General features: G+C 39.2%; 2 protein-coding genes across 2 annotated transcripts; one reads left to right on the top strand and one right to left on the bottom strand.

Annotated features, from left to right (window-relative positions):
* Nucleotides 1-96: 96 nt before the first annotated feature.
* On the bottom strand, nucleotides 97-4,715 carry LOC131329847 (protein NPGR1). Its single transcript, XM_058363242.1, has 6 exons — nucleotides 4,379-4,715; nucleotides 3,819-4,267; nucleotides 3,057-3,318; nucleotides 1,248-2,473; nucleotides 862-1,009; nucleotides 97-630 (listed from the first exon to the last, which is right to left on the bottom strand). Exons 2-6 carry the CDS (start codon nucleotides 4,017-4,019, stop codon nucleotides 320-322), a joined length of 2,148 nt encoding a protein of 715 aa, XP_058219225.1. The 5' UTR covers nucleotides 4,020-4,267; nucleotides 4,379-4,715; the 3' UTR covers nucleotides 97-319.
* A 4,295-nt stretch (nucleotides 4,716-9,010) lies between these two features.
* Nucleotides 9,011-10,444, top strand: LOC131329382 (F-box/kelch-repeat protein At5g43190-like). The gene has a single exon (XM_058362478.1). The coding sequence runs from the start codon at nucleotides 9,181-9,183 to the stop codon at nucleotides 10,264-10,266; it is 1,086 nt and encodes a 361-aa protein (XP_058218461.1). The 5' UTR covers nucleotides 9,011-9,180; the 3' UTR covers nucleotides 10,267-10,444.
* Nucleotides 10,445-10,831: the final 387 nt, after the last annotated feature.

The raw sequence follows: 10,831 nt of genomic DNA, 5'->3' as shown, positions 1-10,831 counted from the left end.
CTTTTATTTGCAAAGTGAAACAAATTTGAATGAGCTTTAACTGAGTCGAGCTCTGAACTGTCCACTTACAATGTAAGTTCTTGTGTAAATCGTATCTGTCACATATAACATTAACCCGATTCACATAGAAAAGAACCATGATCCTCTAAATACAGATGCAGAGACTATATTCAGAACCAGGAGACGAGCGTAGCCTCATCATAACTCTTCCGTGGTTAACTAATCTTTTTCATTCCCTAGGGCTAGATTCCAGCATCATCAAATAGAGCTCCTTGATATTCAAACTTATATTTTACTGTAGTAATATAGATTACAACGGTCACACAAAGCTTTGAACAGGAGCCGACATCTCGAGCTCGTGTGCAGCCTGGAAGAAGTCTGCGGCTTGATGCATTAAGCCTTCCATCTTAGAAACAAGCCCGAGGTTCCACCAGGCCTTGTGGTTCGTGGGCTCTAACCGCAGAGCATTCATCAGGAAGCTCCTTGCAATGGGGAGAGATTTACTTCCCATTTTCATCAACACTTCGGCAGTGGAAACAATACCTGGTACAAACTCCGGGTCTATTGACAATGCAACTGTGAAGGCAACTAGGGCTTCCTTGTGCATTTCTCGAGCTTCAAACAACATGCCTGCAGAAGTGTTCAGAGAATCATCCAGATAATCAAGAAGAGAATGTTGGTGTTGTTCTTCGCATACTTAATTTTTTTTTGTCGTCAATTTTTTGAACATATTCTTGGTGTTTCCTGAAAAGTTTTGTGAAAACACGCACGGCAAACAAGTTTTTTGTGTTTCCTGCAAAATGAAAAAGTAAACAAAAGGACCAAACAAATAACTTCTTTGAAATGGAACTGCATTCAAACCTGTTTGGTGCCAAGTACGGGAGGAGTAAAATTCGATACACTTGGCTTTGCCTAGACAAATTTCTGCATCAGGCCATGACTCAAGCTTCGTATAAATCTTGACCAAATCATTCCAAGCTTCTATTTCTAGTCTCCTTCCCTGCAAAAACTGCAGAAGCCAATAAATCTGAGACACAACGTTCTTATACTGTTACTGTTTCAGAAATCAGTTTTTCAAAGAATCAAAACACTTGCTCAAAGAAGTATCTATAATATATAGTGTGCTCCATGGGTGAAAAACAGTGTTTAAGAACTTAAAAGTATCTTTTAGGGTTTTCTTGAAAGTACTTTTGTTTCGCTTAAATATGTTTTGAAAACAAATGTACGAGTGGGAGAAGTATGCGCACCTCAGAATGAAAGTTTTGAGTTTGCTCCCTTTGTCCTTGAACAAGAGCTAGCAAAATGCGATACGACTCTATCGCGTGCTTGGGTTGTTCTTGAGCAATTTGAAGAACTGCTTTTAATCTCAGAAGCTCCAACTGGTCAATCCTTCCACTCTCATCCAAAGCCAAATCAACAATAGTTTCAGCATCTTCAAACCTTTGCTCTGCCGATACAGTCAATGCTAAAAGCTTCCAACCCTTCACCGAACTTCCATCCATCAATCCATTATATGTTGTTACATTCTCAAACGCTGCACTCAAATTCCTTTGACTCGCATTTTCTACCCCAAGACTCAGAATTGATTCCGGATCCTCCTTGCCAGACAATACAGCATGCTTTAGAGAATTCAAGGATTGTTCATTGAAACAAAGTCGTTCAGAATCTGAAATGGAAATCCTTGCTGCATTACCATAACAAACACCGAGGAATTTGTGAGCCTGATAAATGAAATGCTCATTTTGATTAATTTCCAAATCCATAACTCGACGAGCAAACTTAATCCCATCATGGGCATCCTTTGGGTCTAGAGAACACAACTTTGCCCCTAGCAAAAATGAAGGCAAATGGGGCTTAATATTACTATTGGCCTCTGAAATTTCGGAACTCCCAAAAACTTTCTTTAGAAGGTTCAATGCTACATCATTTTGCCCTGCAGCACTATAGCAAAGAGAGAGAAAGTACCATCTCTCACATCGATTATAAATCCCTGGAAGCACTTGTTCCACATGATTGGCTAGCGACTCAAACTGTCCGCAAACTGAGAGTGCAAAAGTTAAATGATCACTAATTTCAGCATCCCACTCTATTTCATTGTTCAAAACCTTTTTCATAAGTATGAACAACAAAAGAATTGCTTCCTCAGTATTTGTTTTAGGGGTGTTTAAACCCCCGAGTTGGAAATGAGGGGGAAGGATTGATTCAACACCTCCATAGAGTAACAACACGGCTAAGTCTTTTTGCACACTGGCTAACCTTTGGGGATGCAAATTCCAGGGCTTGACTAGTGCCCTACGATAGGCGGAGATAGATTCATCGAGAAACCCTGCTTGGATCCATAACTTGGGGAGCAATTCTAGGGCCTTGTGGAATGTTTCTTGCATCTTACAGTCTTCACCGATGCCATGAGGCATGCCATTGGGTAGTGCCGATTCAACTACATCCAAAACTCTTTTGCATTCCTTTGCAGCCTCTGTAAAGTTTGAAATGAGAAAGAAAAAACTGTGAACTGTTTGAGCAACCTGCATTCAAATTGCTGGGTCCTTTTGTGGGTGGTTATTTACAGGTCAACTTATGGTCAATATTCATACTGATGAAACGAAAGCCAAACATATCACCCAAAAAAAAAAGACCTTTTGGATGATCAGTTTTTTTTTTTTTTTTCAAGCGTATTTTTAAGCAGTTTTTGCCTGTAAGGAAGAAAAGCCAGCACGAAATAAGCAGATTATTTTTCTGAAAAGGAAAAACCAAGCAGCTAAAAGCTGCCTCGAGAAGTTGCAACAGTCAGCAATTTCAACCATATCACTGCATTGATATGAATATTTCACTTTTGTGAACATCAACATCCCACTGGGTTGGGTTTATCATGCCTAAACATCCTTCCAAAAGAGTCTGTTTTTATGCAATTTTGATCAACCTTATATCTCAAACTGTGAAGGGGAAAAGAAAAAAGAAACTTGATGCTGCTGAAACTTGAGGATAATCATTAATCAGCATTACAAGTACTCATTGTACTTACATGAACACACTACGACAAGAGATGGAGGAGGATATACCTTTGAATCGTCCAAGCTCTTCTAAAGATTTTGTTTTCAGCAAGATTGCTTCAAGAAGTAGGCTCACGGAATGCAATGACATGACCCCCGGCATCAAATTTTTGCCTTTGGGCCGCGGTTTTCGCTGTTTCCGTGTTCTCTCCATAATAGCCTTTGTCATTCTTGGTAACAAAATCTTAATGTCAATCCCTTGATACACTTGAAGGGCAGCATCAAAGTTCCCTTTTTGGTATTCAAGCCTCCCCAACAATGCTCTTGCTTCCTGCAGTAACCAAATTTCAAACCATAATTCCAGAGCAAGAAAATACAGATAAGTGCGTCTGTTAACGAAACCAAGCTACTCAAACTTAACTCATGTTCTGATCGTTAAGACCCCATTCTGATATAGACTTGTTACGAAAATTAACCACGCTTGAATACGTTTTTGATGCTCGATATATTTTGAAACCAAACTTGATCACTCAGGCCCCGTTCCGCTAAGGTAAATGAGTGCTTCCAAAAAAATAAGAACCTTAGCAGAACGGGACCTCACTACTCTGCAAGAAAAGCTTACACTGCTAAAACAACAAAAGTTACTCGAGAGCGGCTCGTGATCAGCTCTCTGATAATGCTTGCCTTCACTTAACTTTATACCCAATAATTACATATAGTCCAACTCTCATAACACACAACAAAACAAGTTCCCGAATCACGTTAAGGTTTCAAATCAAGCTCCAATCTCAACCCTACAACTAAGGCAATGATCTAGTTAGAGAAACCTACCTCATAATTCAAGGAAAGAGCCTCCTTCAATGTGGACTCAGCTTCGTCCACTTGGGCATCTTCAAGTTTCGATTCCCAGTCCCCTGTTGTCCTGGACGAATGGCCGCTGGCCGAGAAGTCCCTCGTCGCCAGTGATTCCGGCGACTGCGGCGGCGGCGCCTCTTCGAACTTGAATTGCTCGCCGGAGCAAGCACACAACATCCCCTCCCCACAAAGGATCAGAGAGTTTGTTTACCTTCTTTCCAATTTTCGGTGGAAATAATCACCTTCAACTAATGCTATCAGTCATAAAACTAAATGGAAAGATGACACCACCATTTCAGGCCCTTTGACTAGCAAAATAAAAACTCTATGATCTGCCAAAATGTGCAAATTAACAGTAATTGAAATCGGGAAATCTTCAATATCTCTGCGCCCTTAAACTAGAATCCTTCATTCCTAATGCTGAACTGAAAGAGTCCAAAACCCAAAATAAAGCAATTGAGAAAAGAAACTCTAAAAACAGCTATTGATTTGTCTGGGAAATCTTTAAAGAAATGACATTTGGGAAAAAGTCATACCCTTTTTGACAATGGAGGAATGGTTCTTCAATTCATTGAACGGGATGAAAGATAGTACTAAAAGAACTCAGTGGCCAATCAAATTTCGATCGAAATTGAATGCTTTAGAACACTACATGGAAAACCCAAATGGGAAACAAATGGATTTATTTTGGACACAAAAGACAATGAAAGTTGGGGGGAAAAAAAAGGGAAAACAAAAGGCGGGTGGTGAAAAGGGCAAGACCAAGAGAACAGAGGTTTGGGACTTGCGATAAAACCAAAAACGCAAAGACGTGATTTGTTGTATCCATGAAAGCAACTTGTAATGAGAGAGAGAGAGAGAGAGAGAGAGAGAGAGAGAGAAGTCTGTGTGTCTCTCTCCCGTCGTGGGTTTGAGGCAAGGCCGAATGATGTGCATTTGGATTGTCGATTGGGTTTTGGAGATCCGAGTTTGTTGGGCCCATGCTTGTGAATTATTTTCAATTTTTTGTATAGTTTCTCCGACAGTTTGTACAGGGTTTTTGCACAGGTATGGGTATGGGTATGGGTATGGGCATGGAAGGGGACAAAGGTGGGTTGCAGGATCGCACCTGTACATTTGATTCTCTGTTCCTTTCGCTGTGTTTTGATTTGAATTCTATAATTGTTTTATGCAGTTTCTTTTTGAACATGTTGTGTTTGCAAATTATTTTTAAGCAATATGGCTAGCCAATAAGTTATGAATAATTTTCTGTTGTCCGAAAATGTCAATTTATTTTTACTTATCTATAAATTGTAGATGGTATATGGGTGAGTAAAAGAAAAAATGAAGAGGAAGAAATTATTGGTTAATGTGAACAACATGACAAAATGCAATAACTTGTAGCCCAAAAATTTTAGTGAAAACACCGCTCCTGAGGAGAGTGATTTTCACAATTCCTTTATTATTAAACACACTTCTCTTTTTGTTTTTAGTGTGTGAAGTTATTAAAACATTCTTCCACTTTTCAATATTTTCTTTTTGTTGCTTTCAAAATGAAATGATTTTTGTACAAAGTACAAGGATATTTGGTAATTCAACACTAAAAACAAAAAAGAGGGTGTGGTTAATGAAAAAAAAGAGTGTAAAAAGTCCCCATTATTAACTGTAATTTGGAGACTTATCTGGTATTCTTCTTTCTTTTAAAAAAAATACTACGTATATAGATGACAGCCCTATCCCCCTATCTAGATCCCTTTAAAAGTGGAATATTCCACCGAGGGATTGGACGATCTTATCAACTATTTGTTCATTTTTTCTTAGCTTACGATAATGATCGAAAAGTTCAGGTTAAAGATTTTATCTAATATAATAGTCTCACCAAACATTATAGATAGATGTGTTGCGAAACATATTTATCTTGAATAGAATATGACAATACTATAACTAAATTCATTTTTCTCAGTATAAATAGATGTGTTGGAAAAAAACATCGCATAATTGGGCATTTGTGACCGGCCTACTCTCATGATTAGAGCCGATTACCTTGTATAATTTGTCAATCAAATGATTCATGTAATACAATTTGATTGCATCAAGTTGTAAAATTTAAAAACAAATCATCAATTTTATTAAGTTAAATCTGAAACCGTCATGTAGTTTGTTTGTTTTTTTGGTAGAAATAGAAGGTAAGCGCAAAAATTATGACGACTATGAGCTTCCTCTTCAAATGCAATTTTTTGATAGAAATTTAAGAAGCCAAACTACTATATATATATATGGCAAAGTAACCTCATAACTCAGTTGGAAGAGTAAGTAATGAGCACTTGATTAGGTGAGTATTCAAACTATACCCCATTTATTCTTTCCCTAGGATAGTACTAGGATTTTCATGAATAAATAAGAAGCTTGGCTTATATGGACTTCAATTTGCGACCAACCCAAAGTGGAAGCCTTGGGCCATGGGCCTAAGGTTTTGAATCGCCCCGTGCATAGCTTCAAATCTACATTGGCCTCCATCGTTGCACTAAACGTGTTAATCACAATACGAGAGAGAGAGAGAGAGAGAGCAAACAATCATTCATTGAGCAGTGATCAACGTCTTAGTAGTGTAGAAATTTAATAATTTAGTACACATTCATTCCAATTTCGTATTTTAATCGATGTCTGATGAACTGTACTTAACATCTCATTTTCTTGTGAAAATAACGAATGAAATACTCTCTACCCGCTTATCAAGGACATAAGACCTACAAGGCCTTGCACAGAAAAATTATTGTGCCCCTCATTTGGGATCCATTTAAGATTCATTTACGGGATTAAAAACTTAGTTCTATTAATCCTTCGAGATTATGCAAAGAATTAAGTTTATTCCATATTTGTACTTTAAGTGATCATAACATCAATTCAAGCTTTTAGATCTTGTTTGCCGCTTAATTATTGAATTATCAATTATGTAATTGGAATCCACTTCTATAATTTAATTGGGCAAAATGTATTAGTAAAAAAATATTGACAATACATATTTCAAAATTCACATTCCGATGATTTTCTTGAAATGATTATTATATGTTCACGCACAAAACTCGCAAATATCTTTTTATACCCTTTTATAGATTCAAATTATCACAAAAATAAAATAAAATTCTGTAACTAACTTTTCAGAAATATTATTTAACCAAAAATTAACTCTCAAACGTCCACTTTGACATTTTTTTTAATTACTCCCTCTGTTCTAAAATGAGTGACCATTTTGGAACTCTGTGTCATTTTAAAATACTTATATCTTTCAATTTATGAAATTTTATGTGATTTTGAAATTTTTTTTAACAGAACTAATTAAATCTATCAAACAAAATCCATATTACATATTTTTTGAAAAATAATAATACTAAAACTGTTTTTGTTGATGCCAAAACTCAAGTGCACAAAAGGCTTGTACCATGTATACAAGCCTTTTGTGCACTCGAGTTGTACAAGTCTTTTGTGCACTTGAGTTTTGACACCAACAGAAATAATTTTAACATTATCACCACCCTATTTTTTAACACTCATAATAATATATATAAGTAATTAAAAATAATACACTTCCCTAAAAAGGTCACCCATTTTAAGACCGGAGAGTCTTTTATCCCACCTCGATGGAAAAGCAAAGCATAGCTACAGACAGCCCAAAAGCTCATGGTTGTGAATGCGAGGGCCGCAGCGTTGGACTTTTCCAGCACTACAAATAAATAGATACGCATCATTGGTGCTAGGATTCCCTATGGATATGGAGATAGATAGTGGTGCAGTATTTTGGCTTGACCATGGTGTCATTTGACCTTTTTGACTAATTTTCTCACTTTTACCATTACCCTTTTTCCATCCCCAAGGCCACGGTTCTCGAGGGCCACCACCGGTGATGGTGGCGCGCGATTTCTTTTAATTTCATCCCCAATTTGGTACGGAGTATAAGTTTGAGAGTCACGGACTGAAGTCAGGTATGGAAGATTTTTTCTCAAATTTTGAGTTTGAGTAGTAAAAAGGGCAAGGGATGAAGATACTCCAACGAGTCTTTGTACATATAAAATTAGTACATTATCATTTCTTCTACGTATACTTTTTACCTATGAGATGGACAATTTGATTATTTTCATAAAAAAAGACAAAAAAAAAGTGCAAATTAATAAAAAGAAAATGTGGAAATCATTTGCCACGACTCTAATCCGAGTTGAACTCATAAACCTGATCTACCATCTATTGACTATTCATGTACATATATAATAACTGCATATCATGGTTTTTCTCCTCGTGTTCTCCTCTCACTCTCTCAAATACGTCGAGAGGTAAATTCCAATTGGCCAGACCTTAAGCATGTACTCCTTCAAAATAGCATTCGTCTTCAAAATAGCATTCGTTTCCACTTTTCAAAACTCACACTCTTAATACTCAGACTCACAAACTTAAAAGTTCCCTAAAGAATAACACAAATAAAATCCAAAACAAGAGAAACGCTATACGTCTATTTGTACTGAAATATCACACATCTTTATGGTGAATGATGTATTTTTTTAAATAGTAACTATTAAAGGGTACTGATGAAGCGGTTTTGGATCACATTCGAAGGAGGGGCTCCTCAATCGTCCATTTGATTCTCCAACGAATGAATCGGCTTCCGGCGTGCTCTATCAACGACAAGTTTCGTATTGTTTTCATACCTTTGTGATATGGAGGCGTGATCTTTATATAAAGATCACATAAGCATATTGGGAGGAGTCCCACTGGAACTGGGACTGCGACCCTTAGGTCTCATCCGTAAGAAATGAAAATAGATAGGTGTTGGAGTGTCCTCTTCACCCAGGACTCCTTTGATCTTTATTAGGTTTAAGAGTCCTCTTGGTGCATGGAGGGATTCCCAGCCTGAACTTCTGCCACAATAGTATAATTGGGTTGCTGGTTGTCACGTTTGCAGAGCTCACCTGGTGAGCTGAGCTCGGTATTTTTCATGAGCTGAGCTCCTGAGCTATCCCCTTCCTTGAACTAGTCTATTGAGGCTATGCTTGGTTAGGTCTAACCCCTAGGTGCTAGATGTATATTGGGCCTCTGGTTTATACCCATTGAGCTGTTTTGGGCTCTTTGATTTGGGCTGACTTTTTTTTTGATTTGGGCTGACTTTGGAAGATCATTTTATACTGATATAGGTACATAGCATACGTCCCAAAAGAGGGCAGGTGTTGTAGCTTAGCTTGACCCAAATGCGGCGCACCACATATTCATTTGCCGAACAGAAGAGTTCTATAATCTCTGCTTTTTAACAGACACCACACAAACTTCACGGTGCAAGTCTAACACTTCAAACCCTCCGGCGACTTGTCCGGCGATGGACCCAGAAGTATGGAGCCGCCTCCCGGCGGACCTCCTCGACCGAATCCTCTCTCTCCTCCCTCTGAAAACCTTCCTCCGACTCGCACCAACCTGCAAGCACTTCCAATCCCTCACTTTCTCCCCTCCCTTCATCTCCAAACACACCTCTTCTCCTTCCCCTTTCTCCTCTTTCCTCTTATGCTCCCACCCCCACTTCCACCACCACCACCGCCACTACCCTCTCTACGACACTAACCTCAACGCCTGGCGCAAGGCATCCCTCTCCCTCTCCGGCCCTCTGCTATCCCGCGCAACCCTCCTCTCTGTTTCCCACGGCCGCCTCTGCTTCTCTCTCCCGCACTCTTCCTCTTTCCTCATATCCAACCTCCTCTCCAAAACTTCGAGCATTGTGAATTTTCCTGTGAACCCATTTCCTTTTGAGCTGTTCACTCTAGTCCCCTCGTCAAACGGGCGCCACTACTGGCTCTTCATGCTCTGTTCTTCTTCCTCTGGCTCAAACAATGCGTTTGTGTACGACTCCAGGCTCCAACTCTGGCGCCAGTTCGACCGAGTCGACTCGGTTCTGGGTCATAATTCTCTTCAAACAGGTGTGTTCTATAAAGGGTACCTGAATTTCACAACCCTTGATCCTCTCTCAATTATCTGCTTCGATCTTGAAAACGGGAGTTGGGGAAAACCCGTGAGAAATTTACCAAATGGGCTTACTTTTGCTAGGTTAGTGGGCAATGGGGATGAGAAAATGTTCTTGGTTGGTGGGATCGGGGAAGATGGAATCTCGAGGGGGATGAAAGTGTGGGAAATGGGTGGAAATGGAGGAGGGAATTGGGTGGAAATCGAGAGTGTCCCTGAGGTGATATGCAGGAAGTTCATGTCGATTTGCTATCACAATTACGAGCACGTGTACTGTTTTTGGCACAAGGGTTTGATTTGCTTGTGCTGTTATAACTGGCCTGAGGTGCTGTATTACAAGGTTTCTAGAGGGTCGTGGCATTGGTTGCCCAAATGCCCTTCGTTGCCTGAGAAATGGAGCTGTGGTTTCAGGTGGTTTTCTCTTGTTCCTGATTTGTATGCTTTTGTTTGAGACCAGAATCTGAAGGGAGTTTTAACATATTTGATCCCTGTTTTGTTGAATTGGTGGTTTTGACTTTCTAGAATTTTTTTTAAGGACTTTCTTTGACCAGTTGACTTTACTTTTGGATTCCACAAACAGACATTTGAATTGTTATTTTGAAGGTTGGAGGGTTATGATTGTTTCTGTCCCTCTCCCTCTTCTCTCTCTCTCTCTCTCTCTCTCTCTAAACAAGAAGCAATTCCATTACAAAAAACTGGAGGATATTACAAAGATTCCTTCAGAGCACATGCACTAGTAGGTTTAACGACAAATGCGAAAGGCCAAAGTAGACCAACAACAAGGTTGGGAGTAGGGCTAGTCAAAGATTTGATAGTAGAGAATTCTAAAGGGAAATTCAATCCAACCGAAACTAGGAATAAGCGCATCGGCGCCGGGGGGGGGGGGGGGGGGGGGGGGTTTCCCCAAACGGAAAGAAAAAACCTCCACCGTGGGAGAAATAATACTCTAATAAACTGAAAAGAAAATAGAAAATCAAAAACTCCGGTCACCGTCTATGTTGCCGGAGTTTGATTCT

The sequence above is a fragment of the Rhododendron vialii genome, chromosome 6a, assembly GCF_030253575.1.
Source record: "Rhododendron vialii isolate Sample 1 chromosome 6a, ASM3025357v1".
NCBI classification, from domain to species: Eukaryota; Viridiplantae; Streptophyta; class Magnoliopsida; order Ericales; family Ericaceae; genus Rhododendron; species Rhododendron vialii.
Note: the sequence above shows the minus strand (reverse complement) of the source record. Positions and strands in the feature narration are given on the sequence as shown.

Coding starts and splice junctions, on each gene's coding strand:
- LOC131329847 (XM_058363242.1), bottom strand. CDS start 4,019: ATGTTGTGTGCTTGCTCCGGCGAGCAATTCAAGTTCGAAGAGGCGCCG. Junction 3,319..3,818: donor CTCTTTCCTTGAATTATGAG/GTAGGTTTCTCT, acceptor TGGTTACTGCAG/GAAGCAAGAGCATTGTTGGG. Junction 631..861: donor CCGTACTTGGCACCAAACAG/GTTTGAATGCAG, acceptor ACACTTCTGCAG/GCATGTTGTTTGAAGCTCGA.
- LOC131329382 (XM_058362478.1), top strand. CDS start 9,181: ATGGACCCAGAAGTATGGAGCCGCCTCCCGGCGGACCTCCTCGACCGA.